Raw genomic sequence first — 21,623 nt, forward strand, 5'->3', positions numbered from 1 at the left:
CTAGCTGTTGCATACTTTTGCACGAATACAATATACCCTTTTACTCTACGAGTAACGGGTATAACTACTTAGATCATTTAGAAATATGTTATTAACGCAAAATAGAACAACGCAACAAACCACTATAAACAAACATGTAGAAATATTAGTATCTCGCTTTAACAATGCGCGTATACTAATACATGAGCAAAGAGATCGACTAGATAAAAATCGTTGGTCTGAGGTATCGAAGTTTCTGTCTAGACTTCGAACAAATCTAATAACTATAAAAGCATGGTATAATTAAAATTTAAATTTTCGATACCAACAATTTTAAACACCCCTTTGAAATTAGAAACTGGTGACGAATTGGAATCATCAGATCCATCAGAAGTCAACGAGGTACAGGTAGAAGAATCTACATTTGATAGCCCAGAAATAGAAGAGAAAGATTTGAATAATCTTACAATTCCAGCTGTACTTATTCAATCTGAATTATCAGATCAAGAACCAGCTGATTCCGATAGCGAAATCGAACAGATATTAGCAATGCCGGACGATACTGTTGCCCAACGGGCATATATTAAAGATATAGCAAATGTATAGCTTTTCCGAATTCAACGGACAAATTAACCTTCAAAGATTTGCCACAGCCCTAAAGTTAGTAAACCTAACTAAAGGCACATTTGAAGAGAGAGCTGTTGAAGTCATAAAATCCAAAATAGTGGGTTCAACTTTGTATAAAGTGCAAACTGAATCTACTATAAACGGAATAATAAAAAAATTACAAGACACAATTATTGGCGATATATCCGATGTAGTTAAAGCCAAAATGTCAAAAACTAGGGGAGAGTGGGGGAATTTCGTCACAGGGGCAATTTCGTCACCTGCAATATCTCGGAATCCATAAGTCGTAAAAATATATAATTTTTTTGTTTTAGTCCTTCAAGACGGCCAGACACAACCAATGCATTTGTTTTGCACAGAAGGCCAAGATAATTAAGCTATAATATTAAATGTGTTTTAACAGTTCAAAAGCTACATTTAGTTCTCGACGAAATTTTTTCTGTATGCCACAATTCAAAAGGAATAAGATACACGATTTTTTATATAATACACAGTGCTATAATGTGCATTTCTGCGTCAGTGATTTTCAACTTCGCGCCTAATTTCGCAAGAAAAATAATTATTTCTAAAAAAGTACGGTCTGGGGAAATTTCGCCACCCTATGCTAAGGGTAAATTCGCACCTATTTTAAATACATATTTTTATATTTGAGGAGCTGGCTAACGAACAGACTACCAGCAGCAGCAACAAATATAGGACGTCAACAAAAATGGTACGCTTGATCAGTGTAGCATATTTTCAGGCGTTAAACTCCCTACATTTTTCAGGTGACGAAATTTCCCCAGTTGTGTGGTGATTTTACCCCTGTATGTGGTGAGATTGCCCCAGTATATTGGTTTTACATTTTATTTTTTTATAAATCACCAAGCTAATTAAAAAAATAGGGGAATGTCACATTTTAAAGCTTGGTGCTAACCGCATTCAACAATAAAAATAGAAATATGATAACGTGTCTCAAGATGGACAAAAAATAGCTTTGAAAAAATGCTGACGAAATTCCCCCACTCTCCCCTACTTAAAAAGGAAAATCAGCAGAAAAATTCACAACTGAAGTTGAAAATTTACGAAAGCTCCTTGAAGCTTCGTATATTGATGAAGGATTACCAGCTGAACACGCAGACAAATTCAGCACCAAGGAGGGTATAAACACAATGATAAAAAATTGTGAACATGGCCGACTCAAAACAATCCTTGAGGCAGGCAACTTCTCATCAATGAATGAGGCTGTCACAAAGTACATTCAATGTAGTACTGAAATGACGGGTAATGCCAACGCAATACTATTTGCAAACAAAGGACAAGCCTATAGAGGTAACAACTTCAGAGGTAACTACCGCGGTAGAGGTAACTACCAAAATAATGGGTATTACCAATATAACAGCTACAAACGAAATAGCACCGACAACCAAAATAATGGCTATAATCGAAACTATAATAACCAAACCAATAATTATAGAGGTCGTGGAAATTATAGAGGAAACAACAATTACCAAAATAACAGCAACTCCAACAACACACAACAAAATAATAATGTCCGCGTTACCCAGCCAGTTTCGGGAAACTCGCAGACCCCTTTAGATCCGAGAAATTAAAAATACCAACGGTTTATACAATCAACCTCAATCTCAATATATTTGTACCATTTATTAATTCAGAAACAGGGAAGCAGCTCACGTTTCTTTATGGATACGGGAGCAAATATTTCACTTTTAAAAGAAAATGCTGATATCTTTAACAATATACAAATAAAGAATACAATAAATATTCAAGGAATAGGCGAGGGAATCATAAAATTCACAGGACTTTGTCCAATAGAACTTAAGACAGACAAATATATAATATTATATAATTTTCATATTGTAAACCGAGATTTTGCGATTCCATGTGATGGAATTATAGGAATCGATTTTATAAAAGAATTAAATTGCCAAATAGACCTTAACCCTATTGGTTTATAATAAGACCAAATAATATAGACATTCACATTTATGTTCCAATAACATATACTTCTGGTAATAATAGAATCCTACTACCAGCCAGATCTAAAGTAATACGAAAAATCGAAATAATGTCCGATACTGATACTATATTAATACCAAATCAGGAGATTCAACCTGGTATTTACATTGCCAATACTATAACATCAAAAGAAAATTAATTTGTCCGATTACCTAACACAACCAGTACTGACCAATTTATTAGTGTTTGATGGAGCAGGAGCGTTTTCCTGACCCACATGAGACTCTAGGGGGTCGGGGGATAGTTAAGTTAGTGAAGCAACTACAACCGTCTTGTCGCAGTACCAAAATTGAACTCTTTATTCTAACGTCGTATAATAGCCTTCGTGGCCAGTGTGGTGAATTACATGAGAGCGTGAAATAAAGCTTCACCACTAAGAGCGCTGCCTAGGTTAACAAATTAGATCAATACACTTCAAGAAAGATCAATACTTCAAAACTACATTCATGTTTATCTCGAGATTCAATAGTGGCCCAACATTCCGGCCCCATTGAAAGTACCTAGTTACTTTAAATTAATTGGTAAACGGGCCAATTTGTGAATCGGTCGCCTTATAATTCCTTTCGACGTCCGGACATCAGCGACTCGGACGTGGTTGTCCTTTCCTGGTATAGCTGCTTCGATGATACCTAACAGCCATTGATGAGGAGGGACATGGTCTTCGTGGATTAGGACCATTTCGTTGACTGCAATATTCGAAGATCCAGTCGACCAGTTTGATTTGGCCTGAAGCTCGTGAAGTTACTCCGTAGACCAGCGCCTCCAGATGTGTTGCTTGATGGCGCTGACACGATTCCATCGTTGAGAGCAGTTGAGCTGATCATCCTTGACAGGCCAGTCTGGGAGGTCAGTCGAGCCCCACCCCGCATTACTCCGATCAGGTTAATTTTTTTTCAAAATTTCGTGCCAATTTGGTGCTAATTTCGGGCCTAATTCGCGAATTTCGTGCTCGAGTGAAAAACATTTTTTTAAATACCCAAAATGCGGGGTGTAGAACGGCAAACGGCCTACACCCCGCATCAAGTTCTGATCATACTAGATGAAAATGAAGTACCACATAATTTCGTGCTAATTTTGTGCTGGCTAAAACCAAAAGCTCAACTTTCGTGCTCAACGGGAAATTTTTTTTTTTAATTTTCAAAATGCGGGGTGTAGAACGGCAAACGGCCTACACCCCGCATCAAGTTCTGATCATACTAGATGAAAATGAAGTACCACATTATTTCGTGCTAATTTTGTGCTGGCTAAATCCAAAAGCCCGACTTTCGTGCTCAACGGGAAAATTTTTTCTTAATTTTCAAAATTCGGGGTGTAGAACGGCAAACGGCCTAACCCCGCATCAAGTTCTGATCATACTAGATGAACATGAAGTACCATATACTCGTAATTGTACCCGTTTATGTTATTAGTCTAAAATTAAATTCTTTGAATTGTACATAATTCTATCGTTAAAGATGCCAAAGAAGATTTTTATTACACAAACAAAACTTCTGCACTCTTCAGTAAATTATCTGTAAGGATTACAAATGCTTGCATTAAATTCGTTAAATTTTCCTTTCTTATTACTTCTAAAGTTCATCCTTCCTGTTGACTCTTCAGCAATAAAATTAAATAAATTCGTATTAAATAAAAAAAAACAAATTAATAATTTTATGATACACAAATAATATTTATTATATAATACAAAACAGGTAAGTTTAAAAATTGTGCTAAGTTGACCTCACCCGTAAAAGTCTATATAAGTAATTTTAGTTATCACTGCGTTCGGCAGTCCACGTAGTGACAAATCGCACAGAGAGTGTACGCGAGGAGACTACTATTTATAGCCGCAAAGTTGAAAACCAATACGATAGTCCGATCAAGTTATACAACTTACGAAAGGTACTGTTATTTTGGTACTAAGACTTTTTAGAAGTCTATGGGCTTAGGATAAATTACGGTGAAAGTATAAAAAAGAAAATTTGGAAAAATAGCTTTAGGGTGGATCTAAACGCATTTATATTTAAATTTTATTTTTTTCCTAATTGAAATACGCGTCAAACGGACCTAGTATTGTCCCAATCGGACAATCTGTTCAAAAGTAATAGTTTTATACAATTTTTGGGTCACTTTCAAATTGAAACCTAAATGAGTGTTTGTCGGTTGGCTTAAGAAAAATTTAGAAAATAAAAAATATTCGTCACAAAAGTTGATATCAGAACTTTTGTATGTTAAAGTTTTTTAACATATTTATGTGTTTTTGTTTGATTAAATATTAAACAAGAAAGGAAATTCCTTGCAGTTTAAAGAAATGCATAAGATTCAATGTTCGAGAAAAAAGGACCACAGAGTTGGAAAATTTGAAAAATGTTGTTTTTTACCAACTTTGAAAGAGTTTTACAGGCCAACGGATTTTTGGTTTGTTATGGATACAAAACTTTTGAGAAGTGCAAGTAATTATCTTTCGAAACTAAGATTCAATTTTGTAACAAAATTAATATAACATTCTTTGCAACATATTATATTTCGGCATAATGTGATCGGCGATGTCCCTGGGATATGAGAGAAATTATTGTCTTTCTTATCCGAAATCACTTAACAGTGTTTATTACAACCCGCGGATTAGTTAAAACATCGAAATTAAAGCGTGATTTGGGCATCGCATAAACGCATTAATTGTCGGCACTGCCAACCCCGTTAAAATTCATAGGCGTAAGTATTGTGCGCTAAGAATTAGATAATACATCCATAAAAATCCGGTCACACTAAAATAAAGGTAAGCAATAGCGCTCAACATGTCGTAAGAAACTTTTCTTAAAACACGGCCTTTTACCGATCAAGGGTGCTTACTGTGTCTTACCCCAGTGAAAGTTTTGTTGTGGAAACGTTAACCATCTTATGTGATCACCGTGTATTTTGAATGGCGTCTTTAAGGTATGTTTATAATACATAAATTGATTGAGTGATCAGTATAATAATGTTATATATTGACCATAATCATTGAATATTGAGATGATTGACAACGCCTTGATAGATGAAACAGGATCTCCGGATTCGCCAGACGAAACCATCTCAACAAAAGCAAGAGCAGTTGGAAGGCCAAAGCGCTGCGACGATAACTATGTTATCTCTGTTTTAATGCTACATAAGGACCAACTTTTAAATGATGGCAAACTTGTTTCAAAGAACAACAGTCTGTGGGACACTATATGCAACAGCTTTGATGAAAAGAAAAAAATTGAAAAGCAAACTCCACCTTCCGGACTTGCACTGTACTCTTTTGCATTAAGGACGAAATGTTTTTCAACGAACCAAGAGCCGGAAAAGCAAAACGTATATCAAAATTTGTATCCCATGTTTATAGATTGTGACTTAATAATTTTTGTAGGTTTCAGTGCTCGACACCACTACTTCCAGTTTGGATGGGTCAATAGTCGAGCCGATGGTGTATCAAGTTCATTTTACGCAAAAAAAATTTGAATCTCTCATAAGCCGCGACAAAATTTACAAGCAAAATTCAAAGGACAGATCAATTAAAACTAGAACATATGATGTTTTTAAAAAAGGAGATTGGCAGAGTGCGCTAACACAACAGTTGCTGGAGGAGCACAGAATAAAGTGTGCATGGAAATTTGCTCGTGGTCGAGTCTACAATACATCGGCTACTATGTCAGGTATACCATACAATAATTAGTTACTTTTCTTAAAGTTCATAGATTTTCCAAAATAGGGGGTTCGAAGATATAATCGTTGAAATTGATGTCCTTCAGGTCGATTTTTTAAAATTGTTTTTTCACTTATTAAAATATTATATTTTTTTCTTATTTAAAAACGCAATATTAGTTCAAATTTTGTATTATTATTTATTTTTCTCGAAAAACATTCTTATTTTATCTTTTTTAAAATTAATTTCAAGCAATGGATTATCAGAAACAATGCCAGAAACAAGAAAGGAAGTTAGCTTCGACAATCCGAAGTTAATATACCCTTGCAGCTAAAATAAATACTTATGGATTAATTCATCTTCTTAAAGCGCGCTATCCCTTGTGCCCGATCGGTATATCAGATGTATTTTTGCTTTATTTTACATTTTGTTTTTAAATTGTCAAAAATCAAAGGCCCACTTCGAACAAAGCTATGTTTTTTAGTATTTTTTATCCGTTTGTTCCTATGGGAACCATAAGAAATAGTGGTCCGATCCGGCTCCCTTGCAATAGAAAGAAGACTTTTAGGAAATGATCGCGATAGCTTTAAAACGTATTTCCTGATAATCCTGTCACCTGTTATGATGTATTAGAATTTAAAAAAAAATTTGTATTTGTAAATCGAAAATCTTTAAGAAGGGTCTTGTTAAAATTTTAAAACACAATTACATTTTATGTCGAGTGTGTTATTTACGTTACAGGAAGTTGCGATTGTGGAGCGCTTTTAGAAGGAACCGTGACCAATTTCTGCAACGAAATAATTGTAGTTACGTGCACCATACAATGGCCAAAATGTAAGGGTGAATGTGGAAAAAGACCTTTGCGAAACCCTGAGCGAATCAAGCTTGGGAAACACATGCACGATGCAAACATATATCCATCTGTCATGGAAGCTCAGCTTGCAAACGGTCTCATGATTGCCGGAGAGAAAATTCCGCCTTCATGCTACTCACAACGAGCCTTAAGGGACGCTAAAACTGAATATGTGCAGACTACACGGGTGGATAAAGATCCTTTGGTTGCTCTTCATAAATTAAAAAGCGGATCATTGCAGAATTCTATTCATAGCATCTCGACGTACCCATTTAGCGTTATATTTTCTTCCGTGGGCCAACTTCATGTCTACAAAGACTACTGCGAAGACTAGAATTATCCGAAAATATCACTTAATGCCACAGGATTAAGCAAAAAAATAGTTCGAGCCGATGGATCTTTGACTGGTAGTGTCTAATATTGTTCTGTTTTTTAAATGACGTTAAGCCTTTTTTAATTAATTTTCTATAAACATTTATAGGGATAATCCTGTTGTATAATTTGGTGATTCATACTGCTAACGGACAAATATCTGTTCATCAAATGCTCTCCGAGTCACATACAGCCCTTAGTATAGGCGTATGGTTACAACACTGGGTGCAAGTCGTGGGTGCACCATATCCAAGAGAAGTAGTGACAGACGACGCGAAAGCCCTACAAATTGCGGTCATTAATGCATTCACTCGATATAAAAGTTTCACGGAATACGTAAATGCTTGCTTTAATGAAGAGAAAATGGAATGCTATGTTCGTATTGACTATGCTCACGTAATGAAAAAATACGCGGATCTTCTTTCTAAAAACCTTCCAATTGTGAAAAGAATTTACATGATTGGCATCTCTTGTTTTCTTCATTCCACCTCATTACAAGAAGCTGCTGTTATTTTGACGCACTTGTTATATATGTGTCAAGCCGAATCATCCGGAGTGATGGAAAATGGCAACCGAACGGAGTGTTTAAAGGCAGTTCAAACTTTTCAAGATAAAGCTACAGGAACAAACACAGAAATTGCATCAGGTAAAATAGCTCACTTGTAAAGTATTGACTTTTTTTAATTCTACTATTTTTTTTGACAAGAATGTGAGTCTGACAGCGAATTTGATGACAGCTTCACTAGCCCAGAGAAGGATAGTAAAATTATCAACAGCTATTTCGTTTGGGCCATGGAAATTAATAAGACGGTTCTTGACGGAGTCAGTACGCAAGGATCGGAAGCAAACGCTTATTACTTTCCCGAATTGGCCAAAAAACTCATCGCTGATTGTAAAAGCCTTCCCCTCATTACATCTATAATGAGAGACACCTTCGGTTTCGGAAGAGTTCCGGCGAGTAGTGCGTCATCGGAGTCCGAAAACAATCACATTAAAACGAGGGTTTTTCGAAAAAAGACACATTTGAGACCGGATGAAATTGTTACTACAATGATACAAGATTGCGAAGGTAGAGGAAAAATAATAACTGGAAAGCGCATAATAGAAAAAGAACACAATAATATAAACAAACGACCACGGTGTGACGAAGAAGTTATGGAAACGGAAACGCCGATATCAAATTTGGAACCTTTAGAAAATAGCAATCCGGAAACAGGTACTATTTGATCAACTCTAATTAATATACCCGTGAAGAGGGTATTATAATTTCAGTCAGATGTTTGCAGATCAGTTAGGAACAGCGGAGTCGATCGCGGCATATCCTATTGTCCGTCCGTACTATTCTATCCGGATAAAACTGTGTCCAAAGTCATTATTATTTTTATTATTAAAACAAAATTAAAGGTTTTTTTAAAGGTTTCAATTTAATTTACAAATGACTTTATAATAATGCTACAATAGGAACGATCGGAGAAATAATGAAAAATAATAAAGAACAAATTTTGCTTTGTTGATAATAGTCACAGACTGAACTCTGTACGGCTATATTATACAGCTGCTATAAGGACGACCTACACGGGTATATAAACTGCGGCTTGCCGAAGTTAGATACCTTTCTTGTTTTTTTTGATTATAAATCGTACTCACAAACATTTGATATTCTAGAATGCGCAGCATGCGTGATCGGTAATTACGCGGCTGGTGCCCATAAATGTGCTTATTGCGACCGAGCGGTACACATCATTGAAAACTGTTCAATTCCTATTGAAGGAGAGGAGGAGGGTTATGGTCAAAAAAGGATATGCAAGAAATGCAGTAAGCAACATAACCAGGTCAGTCGAGTTATAGAAATGCGAGAGACAGAAAAGTGGCAAAAGAGAGGAAAAATGGCTGTGGCTAGAAATAACGTGAAAACGTCCTTGTACGCCAGGACTGATTTCCTCCCAGAGCAGCTCACAATGAGCTCCAAAAATAAAATATCCGAGAAGTCGATCCTCAGGAACGGAAATTCCCCAAATTTAAACATCCACATAATCGACGGAACTAAGTATTCTATTGCTAATACTTGTGCGTTTGACAGCTTCAGTCAAGTTATGATGAAGTTGATTCGTATTGAATGGGTCAGGGACAGCATCGTCCATTGGGAATCGCTTTACTCCAAGTTTTTAATTCGGTTGTCATCAAAAGGTAAGAGTATTCGACGAATCTTGAATACAAATCTTATAAAATACTTATTTCTGCTTCAGGCATCACTAGCAATACTTATGCAGAGCGAGCTACGGTTATACTTAGCACCCAAGCGCCTAAGGTCGCTGAAAGGAAGGCAGACGTAATGCTTGTCGACTGTAATACAGTAGCTGCTGAGCTCATCAACCCATTATTGGGGAAAAATGGCCCTATTCATGAGAAAACACCATGTAAAAACTGCGAAATGAGTCACAAAAATATACTTGGGACGATAACGATAAATGCGGATGACCTTAGCAAGTTGGATCTTATTGTTGACGAAATGTTGCAGTCAAAAGATGAGGATTGCAAACTTTGCAGTGGCAAAGCTAGGACTAGCTTTGAAATTATTGGTACGGATAAATTTATTATTATTAGTCATATTTATTCAAACAAATCTTTTACTTTACAGAAAACTTCATTATTATAGATCTATGCACTATGACAGACACAAGGTGCGAGGAATCCCTAAGCGCTATACCCACAAGTTTGGATTTAAAAAGATTTGGGAAAAAATACTCATTGGAGGGTTTCGTTCGATACCAAGCTGACTCAATTCCTTCCAGACCGTCAACAAGGAAGACTGCCATACCGGCTAAGGTTAATGTCTTAGACATGCCTCTTACAGGACATTACACGGCCGTACTATACCATAACAATGGATGCTGGACGGAAATAAATGATAACGCTAGAAAGGAAAAATCTTTCAAAGAAGCTCGTTTCTTCCCTGAAGTTTTAATATATAGCGAAATAAAATAAGCGAAGTACTCTACTAAGCTGTCTGTCTTGGGAAATTTTTTTGGGAAAAGAAGAGTTTTTTTGTTCGTTATTTTTTTAATTTAAACTTATTATACAATGTACTATTTACATAGTTGTATTCGTATACAATATACAACGTATATACAACGAATACAATATACCCTTTTACTCTACGAGTAACGGGTACAATTATATGGTACTTCATGTTCATCTAGTATGATCAGAACTTGATGCGGGGTGTAGGCCGTTTGCCGTTCTACACCCCGAATTTTGAAAATTAAGAAAAAATTTTCCCGTTGAGCACGAAAGTCGGGCTTTTGGATTTAGCCAGCACAAAATTAGCACGAAATTATGTGGTACTTCATTTTCATCTAGTATGATCAGAACTTGATGCGGGGTGTAGGCCGTTTGCCGTTCTACACCCCGCATTTTGAAAATTAAAAAAAAAAATTTTCCGTTGAGCACGAAAGTTGAGCTTTTGGATTTAGCCAGCACAAAATTAGCACGAAATTATGTGGTACTTCATTTTCATCTAGTATGATCAGAACTTGATGCGGGGTGTAGGCCGTTTGCCGTTCTACACCCCGCATTTTGGGTATTTAAAAAAATGTTTTTCACTCGAGCACAAAATTCGCGAATTAGGCCCGAAATTAGCACCAAATTAGCACGAAATTTTGAAAAAAAAATTAACCTGATCGGAGTAATGCGGGGTGGGGCTCGACTGACCTCAGTCTGGGAGTGCTCGAAGGGAGTCCCCGGTTAAGAAATGACCAGGCGTTAAGACGGCCAAATCGCTAGGATCCGATGAGTGTGGAGTGAGCGGGCGAGAATTTAGGATTGCCTCAGTCTCAGCAGCGACAGTTGAGAGCTCCTCGAAGGTTAGTCGGGCATCCTTGAGCGTGCGGCACAAGAGATTCTGGGCGCTTTTAACAGCAGCCTCCCAGAGGCCGCCGAAGTGTGGAGCCCTAGGAGGTATAAAATGGAACGTTACAAATTCGTTTGTACAGTACGATGTAATGTCTTGCTGGTTCTTCGTGCTGAAAAAAAAGTCCTTCCGGTCTTGCAACTTGTTGCTCGCGCCAACAAAATTCGTCGCATTGTCGCCCACGTCTGGCGATCATCCGCTTCAGAGCACCCAAGAACGAATCAGTTGATAGTTCTCCGACGATTTCGATGTGCGCACGCCTTCGTGGCGAAGTACACAAATATTGCGATGTAGCTTTTAACGGGCACCTTTCCTCCAACGCGTAGATAGGTATGAACCGGCCCGCAGAAGTCTATCCCACACCGAGAAAATGGCCTTGACAGGGTAAGTCTCTCGACTGGAAGGCTGCCCATAAGTTGTTGCAGCAGCTTAGGCCTGTAGCGCACACAGTGGACACAGTTGCGTACAACACAACGAGCGACGTCTCGGGCATTTACGACCCAAAACTCCAGCCGCATTGGTCCCACCAGTACCTTTGGACCAGCGTGGTAGTTCCGCAGGTGTAGATGACGTACGTAGTTGACGACAGCAACATCCTTAGCGGGAAGCAATATGGGATGCTTGTGAGTGTCTGGGATCGATGCGAGTTCCAATCGTCCTCCGACGAGAAGTAGGTTGAATCCATCTGTGATCTGCAAGAAGGGCGATAAGATTTAAGATGGCTACGAACCGGCGCGCCCCTTTGCAAAAGAGTTATTTCCTCGATGAAATATCGCTGTTGTAGGTTCCATGCGACGCAAAGCATGGCCCTTCGCAGTTCCAGAGGGGAAAGTGGCCCCGTAGTAAAGGGTTCTTTCTTCCGACATCTGTCGCAAAATCGAAGCATCCATGCTACCAGTCTTAGGCCAGACTGGTGTGATTCCTTGTTGTGAAGGGCTTCCAAGACACTATTTCTGGAAGGCGGTGTTGATGCAAGGAATGCTGATTTGCGTTTTTCTGACGATACGACGGCCATGTCCAGATTGCCGTGTACGTTAGGTGGCCATAATGTCGGCAGATTTGATACAAATGTAGGTCCGTGGAACCATGTTGAGTTGGTGAGTTCTGCGAGGTTGCATCCTCTGGAGATCATGTCAGCTGGGTTATGCCGTGTCGGAACGAACCTCCAGTGATAGTCTGGCGTGAATTCTTGGATGTCGGATATCCGATTGCCGACAAATGTAGAAAGTGTCGCAGAATGTTGTCGAATCCAATGCAACACTAGCTGTGAATCTGTCCACAGAAAAGTATCGGGCGTGTGTTGTAGAAAAGCTGCCTTTATCTGGTTGTAGAGTCGCGCTAGAAGATGCGCTCCACAGAGCTCGAGCTGCGGCAGCGTCTTCTTCTTCGTTGGTGCCACACGCGACCTTGAGGCGATTAGATGAACTTCCACGTGGCCATCGGCAAGCCTTGTTCTTGCGTAAATGCAACATGCAAGCATCGCTGAAGCCGTGAAGTTGTAGTTCATCTGAATGGGGCTGCAGGCAGAAACGAGAGATGAGCAGAGAGTCCAAATGCTGTAGCGACGACACGAACGATAGCCACGCTTGTTGGGGTGTCATTGGGACTGATTCATCCCATTGTAGTCGAAGAAGCCAAATTTCCTGTAGAAGGATTTTTGCCACCATAATAATTGGCGAGACAAGTCCCAGCGGATCGAAGAGGGATGAGGCCACCGAGAGGATGGTTCGCTTTGTAATCCTTTCCGGAGCTGTGCTGCAGTTGAATGAGAATTTGAAGACGTCTTCTTGTTGGTCCCACTTCAGTCCCAATGTGCTTGTCGTGGCGTAGTCGTCGAGATTTAGCTCCTTGACCGTTGTATCATTGACGAAATCCTGATGGTTGGAGTGCCATTTTGCCAGTTCCATCTTGCCGGCCGTGAGAATAGCGATGACTTCGGTTCGAATCTAGTTCAAGTTATCTAACGTATCTGCTCCACCGAGAAAGTCATCCACATAAAAACACGATTTTATGGCTTCAGCTCCAATTTGATGTGATCTTGCATGTTGATCGGCGAGGTGAGACAGGCTGCGAATTGCTAGATACGGCGCTGATGCGGTGCCGTAGGTAACGGTGTTCAGCTGGTATGTGCGAATCTCCTGGTCGATGTGGCTTCTCCATAGGATGTACTGAAATTTACGATGTACTGGGTCGATTAATACCTGCCGGTACATCTTGACGACGTCAGCAGTTATTACATAACGATGAGTCCGGAACCTTAGTAAGAGTGTAAACAAGTCTGGTTGAATCGTGGGTCCAACTAGAAGGATGTCGTTTAGGGACTTGTAGGTGCTTGTCGGGCACGAGGCGTCAAAGACTACCCGTAGTTTCGTTGACGTGCTGTTGAGCTTAAACACGCAGTGGTGTGGTATGTAATAGTGGGGTTCGTTAAGGAGTGGACTGGTTACTAATTCCATGTGACCCAAGCGCTCATATTCATCCATGAATTTTGTGTATTCGGCTCGCAAATTCGCGTTTCGGCTTAAGCGACGTTCCAACGATGCGAATCTTAGCCGTGCTGTTTCAAGAGACCTCCCCAGCAGATTAGGGTCATCCTTGAAAGGCAGTTGAACCATCAGTCTTCTATCCGCTACTTGGAAGATCGATTCGCATTTAGCTTGCGCTGGAGTAAGTGTTAATGGCGTAGTAGAAATTTCCTCTATGCGCCATAAGCGCTCCAAGTTCAGGTTTATTGAATCCTCTGATGAAAGGAAACTGTGGGCTTGGGCGGCATGGCCTTGATTGCCAGTGCGCCCTGATACTACCCATCCAAAGATCGTCTTTTGCAACATGGGGAGATGGGGGCCCAACTTAATTTGGCCAATAGACAAAGCGGTGAAGAACGTTTTCGTGCCAAGAAGTAGGTCGATATGGCGAGACTGATAAAATCTCTCATCAGCCAGTGGAGCGTTGTCTGGGAGGTTCCATGATGAAATGTCGATTTCTGCATCAGGTTGATAGGCGATTCTCGAGGTTATACAGCATTCGACGGGTAACTCTGCGTCACCGAATCGTGACTTGACAACGGTCGAAGTGCGATGCTTGATGCTTGATGCGGGTAAAAGAATCGCCGATGCTTCGAATGTCGATGTGTCCCTTGCTTCAGGGCAAACGAAGTTGTTAAGCGAAGTCTTCGGACATGAAGTTAACTTGTGAGCACGAGTCCAGTAGGGCACGTCCTGGTACGTAGTTGCCCACAGCATCCTGCACTAGGATTATGGCTGTAGCCAGAATGACTTGATCGTGGTAGGTATCAACGTGTGCATGAGTGACGGCCTCAGCGACATGGTGCTGAGGTGGCGCGTTAGGCGGACTTGGCCGTCGAGGACTCCTTGATTCCTGTCCTGACGAATCGAAGTGAAGCCTAGTGTGATGCAGCCGGGAGCATATTCTGCACCTATTTGAAGATGGACAGTTTGATGGATGATGAGCCTTTCCTAGGCAGTTTGTGCACAGCGATTTTGAGCCGTATTCGTATTGCCGAAGTGATGTATTGAGGACTCCAAGTGTTGACAGTGCCGATCAATCAATGTTAAGCAGGCATTCCAAGAGGGTAAAGTGGCGAACGTGAGAGATTCATTCCAGAGCTGTCAAGTTCTCTTGTCTACCTTTTCCATGACAATAGTAATTAACATCGCTTGAGCTATCTGCGCTTCGGATCCTAAAGATCGCATCGAGTTGAACAACGCTGATGCGTTGTCAACCAGGCTGCGCAACTGTACACTATTTTCAGTGGTCACAGTTGGCAATTTGAAGAGTGACGCTATATTGTCCAGGAATACGATGGTGGGGTTATCGTACCTGCTCTTTAGGCGTAGTAAGGCCTTGGTGTAATTCTCTGGAGTGACTTGAAACGCCTTGATGGTTTCTAAGGCAGCGCCTCTGAGACAGTTTATGAGGTGATTAAACTTCTCGATCGACGATAGCGCTTCCTGCCGGTCTACAACTTGCTGGAACGTAGTAATAAAGTTTTTGTATTCCGAGTACTCGCCAGCAAAGGTCGGGAGCGCAAGAGTTGGCAGCTTGAGAGATGATGGTGGTCCAGGCCTGAGGAGCGTGTCGTGGGCAAGCGGCGTAGAATTGTGCACGTCGTCTCCAAGCTGATCCTTTTTGGTGACCTTTATAGCGATGAACATATCTTCCAGCTCGGCCCGGTTGTTTAGCTGTTCCTCTGTTGAGTCGAGTGCCTCGATTTCGGTTTGGACGGCCATGATTTATTTGAAATATGCCTCCAAAATAGTTTGCCGACACGTGAGTTCGGCTGGCGTCAGCGCGGCATTTGGCTTCTCAACCTTTTCCGACTTGGCGTCTGCTGTTCCAATGCGGGAAATGCTCCTGCGTATGTTGGATCGCTTCTGTTTTAATACGTCCAGCGGTGGATCACTTGCAATCAGCCCTTGTAAAGTGTATGTAGTTATAAATTAGAGCTTCTGGTGTGTGGTTATAAACGTATGCTGCCAACTTATGTAGTCGAATGTCTGGCAACGCTCTGGTTCCGTAATGAACCAGTTCCAGGTTGGTGCGTTGCGCGGTGACTGCTATTGGCACTCGTGGTGACTGGATGCGTGTACAGTGGACTTGCAGGTTAAAACCGAAAGCACTGCAGTGACGGCGGAATGAGACCAAAGGAGACTCAGCGATTGGCGTGAGCGCTCTGGCGGCGTTGGCACCGATGACGTAACCTTACCGTTGTGGCGTTACGTCGTCCAGCGAAACGGTTTTCCAGGTTAGAGATGATATTGTCGACGGGGCGATGGAGATTCGGCTCCGCAATCGAGAATATAGGTGGCGTAGCTGATTGGGAACAGCGTAGCGTAATCCAGATCTTCCGAGCAACCCGCGCCTTCCAACGATGGTGTATGGGGGGTGTACTGCCGTGTCTACGGATGCAAGTATGCGTGTGTCGTAAGGTGAACGGCGAGCAGCGTGACACTTATGAAGTATCGCGATTCGTAACGTAACAATGCGCGGCTACGGAATTAACTTTGGGCGATTGGGTTGATTTGAACACTAACCATTTTTAATTTTTTTTTAAAATTAACTATCCAGCCCCACGTTGGGCGCCAAAATGTTTGATGGAGCAGGAGCGTTTTCCTGACCACATGAGACTCTAGGGAGTCGTGGGGATAGTTAAGTTAGTGAAGCAAATACAACCGTCTTGTCGCAGTACCAAAATTGAACTCTATATTCTAACGTCGTATAATAGCCTTCGTGGCCAGTGTGGTGAATTACATGAGAGCGTGAACTAAAGCAAATTAGATCAATACACTTCAAGAAAGATCAATACTTCAAAATTACATTCATGTTTATCTCGAGATTCAATAGTGGCCCAACAATTAGTATAAGTAATTTAAAATGTGAACGAATTTTTGATTATAATGTAATTCAAAACAGAATACGTGGGATGCGCTGCTGCCAGAAATCACGCTGGCCATAAACTTAAGCATTTTGGACTCCACCGGATACAGCCCAGCTACCTACGTAGATTTCCAGGCGCATAGTACGATCAGGTCACACCAGGGACAACCACATGACGCCGGCTTAAAATTATGCGCAACTTCAGAACCGTCAATACAATCTAAGTCGAAGGAATTGGCGGCCAACCATCGGCCAAGCTATCCCCAAAGTTCGACGGTCCTTATCGAGTGGTCGCGTTCCCGTCGCGTTACATAGCCTGAATACGTCTTCCGGGAAATCAAAAGAGCCGCCTAGCTAATGTCGCCGATCTCAAAGCTCTTTACTCTTTCACAGCTACTAGCCAGGACGAAGAAGACCCTCAAGTGAAGACCGACACAAGCCAGGCAACTACTCCGCCAGACTCGGACAGTCGACGATTAATTCGACGAGGGGTGATTATAAATATCTAAGAAAATAAAGCTTGTATACGAGAACTATCCAAACTGGGATGACGCTGCCTGACGGCTGGGTCGCACAATAAATACAAGTTTTAGTTATTATAATCGTTAGTTTGTATAAGAAATTAAATAGAGAATTATTTTTTAATAGTCGGAAAACGAAACAATAAGATTTTTGGGTATGGAACCAAAATAGGCTCAGTTTAGTTCCACACCATTCGCCCAAGGAAGCAAACCATGGAGAAAAAAAAAAGAAATCCAGGAATAAAATACGAGACCGATCTGACAAGGGAAAGATCGGGAAGTAGGAGAGGGTCTCTTTGCGGCTTGGAAGGCACGCGAGAACGCGGATAAAAGTCGGAAAGCACGTGGAAAAGAACAACGCGGTCATGTCCCGAAGAAAATTGGTGAGCGAGAAGTGTAATCAGTGCAGTGAAACAGAAAACGGAACAAGCAAATGTGTTAATAAATAAAGGCATGACAGTGAATAAAACGATTGAAACACAAAAGGCGGTTTGAGCGTTATTTCATACCCTTCCCCCCAAGTGATGTAGGTTATCGACGATCTGTGATCCGAGTTGCAGCGGTAAAGGTATTGGTACTGTATATATATATATATATATATATATATTCTATATATATTCTTTCTATATTATATTCTTTCTAGCCTTTATCCATTAACCCACCTGCGTTAGGAGGCGGAAGATCCCCTCATTCTCCTCTCATACGAAGTGGTAGAACCCCTCGTACCCCAACTCTTCTTACGGTGAGGCGGAAGATCCTGTCAATTGCCCTACTAATCTCATATCGTAGCGGAGCGGTAGTTCCTTCCGATCCCTCGCACCCTACCTATCCCCACGGCAAGGCGAAAGATCCTCTCACTTTCCCTACTAATCTCATAGCGTAGCGTAACGGTAGTTCCTTACGATGCCTCGCACCCTACCGAAGGTCCAGCCCGTGGGGTTTTCGATCCCCTCGCCTCGTTCTTTGACCTTCCACGATAAAACCCGGCTGCGGCCTCGCCCGAAGGCCCAGCCCGTGGGTTTTCGATACCCTCACCTCGTACTTCGACCCTTCACGATATGACCCGGCTGCGACCTCGCCCGAAGGTCCAGCCCGTGGGATTTTTCAGTATTAAATACTTAGTACTTTCGAAATCACCATAGCCCCGAAGGTCATTCGAGGGTCGCAAGTCCCCGCCCAACTGGAATAACCCCCTTCGAGTGGATAAATGCAAATCTCCAGGATAATCTATTAAAAGTCATCATCCGTCCCCGCGGACGTTATTCTCTAGCCCAGTGTCTCGGTGACTTTACAAATTTCTTGTAAAAAGTCCTCTGGATCCGACTGAGAGTCGTACCACGGTCAGGGAGCATCCTTACAAACCTTGTTATATATTAAGTCCATATCGCCGTTAGGAGATTGTAGGTACTACAGCATACATACTTTCACACTGGTTCTATTGCATAAGCTAGATAAGTCAAGGTTTTAACCCTCCCACAGAATTTATCGTGGAACAAGAAAGGCAACTAACTTCGGCCAGCCGAAGTTTATATACCCTTGCAGGTATGCCTACTTTAAAGGTGGTGTTTGTAAGGATGCTTTCTCGGCCGGGGTACGACTCTCAGTCGGATCCAGAGGACTAAAGCTGCGGGAAAGGTCGGAAAACTAGGATAACGGATAAGGCGGGACGGGTGTCCACTAGGGTGGACTTCTTTAAGGTCAACTGAGCTCAGCATCTTAAATGGTAGGTTTCTTTGCCCAATAAATTTATGCGAAAACAGAAAAATTTTATTTCATCGCTTAGGCGGTGCGCAATGGCCCTAAAGTTTCGCTAAAAATTAAGTGTAAATCTAGGAATTTAACCCATTCCATTTCTTGTCAGATTTTAACATGTAAACTTTTTGGTTTCGCTCGAATAAAAGAGTCAAGTAGAAATTTATTTCATGAATATTAACAGTTGGACGTAGCCTAGCCAGTAGAGAATCTGTCTCCGAACAAAAAGGACCAAGTTCGATCCCCGACTCACCATTTTTTTTTGTGACTCACAATGAAATAGAGATTCTATTTTACAATTTTGAAGATTAACTATCACTTTTGCGTTCGCCAATAAAAATTTTCGTCAAAGAAATGCTGGCTTAGGATACAACTATATTGACTCTTATTTTTCAGAGACCGTAATATTTATAAGTTGTACTCTAAAAGTCCTTGATTATTCGTTATTATTGTTATTTTTAAGTTGTAATTGTCTCCCAGGGACTCGAATTTTATCAACGACTTGATCCCTTGTTAAAAAGCTCGGGAAAGTGATTAAGATACTTTTTAAAATACTGTCAAAGTATAAAATTAAGTCTACGGCATCTAGATGAATCTGAAATATGCGTAATAAACTTTAAGCCGTTGCGCACCGCCTAAAACGAATTATTTTTTACTTTTTCTTTCTTTAATGGATTAAGGATACAAAAAGGCTAAATATGAAGGGGTGAGAGCATGGCCTTAGAAATTTCATACAAAATAAGTCCACCCTAGTGTCCACGCGCAAATCCCAAAACTACGGAAAAGGGGATGAAAACTCTACTGGGCCGAATAGGAAGGGGTCCACGTTCGGGTCCGGTGGCACTACGGTAATATTCTACTACGAACAGAAATGCGACTACTGTGGCGAACGGGACGGGTGTCCACGTTCAGGCCCAAAGCAACGGTGGGAATGAGGAAAGGAAAAACACGTGGTCGAAATGTGCGATTATATATTCTTTACCGTTTATTCAAATTGTCTTCACTTGAGTCCGCTACACCGTTTTGAACACATGTGAACCTAGTCGTACTAACTTCGACGGTCCGTCTCCTAAATCTTTGACCTGCCTTACGATCACTGGAACACACGCGGTTAGAAATGCGAGAACCTTTGCGTCAGGCGTCTAAGCTGGCCTGTCCCACGATCCTCTGACTGCGAAAGGAAAAGCCCGGAGCACACGTCTTGCCCGTTCCGCGATCCCGAGAGAAGAGACCTTTTTTGTGTGCCCCCTATCCCTTTCTCCCCTTTTTTTAGGGAAAGTTTTATTGCGACAGCTGAAATAGCGTTGCAATCTTTTGACTGAAATAATAATACCGTCTGAAAGGGTATAAAAATTCCATCGCCATCAGCGACGTCCCACCGCCCGCCCCTCGAAGCCGTGAACCGAGATTGGGACTCGGCAGCCGTCATAGAACCGCTGACTCGTCTCCCATGGACGTACGAGTCGAACCAAATCCCAACTATACCCACGGTCTCGACGAATCTTCCTCCTCACCCGAAGCCCCTAAACCACTTCTCGCCACGGTATGCTCCACTACAAGACTGGCCCGGAAACCCTTTCTGGGACAACGAAAGAGTAGAGGATGCCGGAATAAAGAGACCGCATTTGGGAGCACACCTTCAATCAGCTTATGCGAACAGTTATTTTTCCACTGCATAACGGGCAGTACAAGGGACATAGTATAGCCGAGATACCTAGCCAAAACTAAATAAACAAACCGAGTGTACTAGTTCAACAGTAAATCTTCCGTCTTTGAATTCATTGCCCAGAGCCCACAGTTACGCTGAGGACCAGCAGAATTTTCTGGCCAGCAGCGTCTCTGTCACCTATAAAATAACTAATCGTAGCTTGCATTACCAGTGGGGATTCCCTGGTAAGTAATTGGTCGTAGTTTGCAATATCAGTGGTTATTCCCTGGTAAGTAACTGATCGCAATGTGCACTGACAGTGGATATTCCCTGGCCAGTCGCTCCCAAATAAGTTTGCTCTGACAGTGCGTCTTCCCTGGCCAGGCATTAACTTTAGCGAACGCCTTCGGGTCAGTTTACGCTGCCAGAGGCTATTCCCCGCCGGACAGTAACCCAAAGACCGCGAAGATAATTTTTAATGTAATTTCCTTCCGCTAAAATCCAACCACAGGTTGTAAGGTTCTTTGACCCCGTTACAAAAAAAAAAAATATAGTTGATAGCAGATTTAATAGCTAGCCTTATGTAGGCTAAATATTTCACTTCTCTTAACATGGCTAGCTGGTGTTTCCAGATTTCAAGTCACCCTGAATAAATTGGATATACTGCTTTCATAACTCCAGATGGGCAGTACGAATTTTTTCGATGTCCCTTCAATTAAAGAGCTCATCATCATTGTTTCAAAGAGCTGTTTTGAAAGCTCTTACCAGTCGTTCGTTTAGAAACGAAGGCAGAAGCTTTTTCTTGAGACCTATAGTTCGCTACCTTGGCTATGAAATAAAAGCGGGGGAGGTACGTCAAAATTTTATCGTTCCGGGGTTTTTATAACTGACTTTTTATTTTC

General features: G+C 41.3%; 2 protein-coding genes and 1 long non-coding RNA gene across 5 annotated transcripts in view; 2 read left to right on the forward strand and 1 right to left on the reverse strand.

Annotated features, from left to right (window-relative positions):
• Positions 1 to 21,623, reverse strand: part of Stlk (Ste20-like kinase) — a 265,199-nt gene that overhangs the window by 161,629 nt on the left and 81,947 nt on the right. The window lies entirely within an intron of this gene.
• Positions 6,813 to 9,303, forward strand: LOC138912438 (uncharacterized). The gene is made up of 4 exons (XR_011417987.1): positions 6,813 to 7,528; positions 7,603 to 8,139; positions 8,200 to 8,709; positions 9,159 to 9,303. It is a non-coding gene; the product is annotated as an uncharacterized lncRNA (long non-coding RNA).
• LOC138912507 (uncharacterized) lies at positions 9,343 to 10,478 on the forward strand. Its single transcript, XM_070213487.1, has 3 exons — positions 9,343 to 9,680; positions 9,740 to 10,072; positions 10,132 to 10,478. The coding sequence occupies exons 1-3, from the start codon at positions 9,344 to 9,346 to the stop codon at positions 10,476 to 10,478; spliced, it is 1,017 nt and encodes a 338-aa protein (XP_070069588.1). The 5' UTR covers position 9,343.

This window comes from Drosophila takahashii, chromosome 2R (assembly GCF_030179915.1).
Source record: "Drosophila takahashii strain IR98-3 E-12201 chromosome 2R, DtakHiC1v2, whole genome shotgun sequence".
Lineage (NCBI taxonomy): Eukaryota > Metazoa > Arthropoda > Insecta > Diptera > Drosophilidae > Drosophila > Drosophila takahashii.

Bases quoted from the DNA above. Each gene is read 5' to 3' on its own strand.
- LOC138912507 (XM_070213487.1), top strand. From the start codon at position 9,344: ATGCGAGAGACAGAAAAGTGGCAAAAGAGAGGAAAAATGGCTGTGGCT. The intron at 9,681-9,739 runs GTAAGAGTATTC...TTTCTGCTTCAG, and splicing joins AATTCGGTTGTCATCAAAAG to GCATCACTAGCAATACTTAT. The intron at 10,073-10,131 runs GTACGGATAAAT...TTTACTTTACAG, and splicing joins GACTAGCTTTGAAATTATTG to AAAACTTCATTATTATAGAT.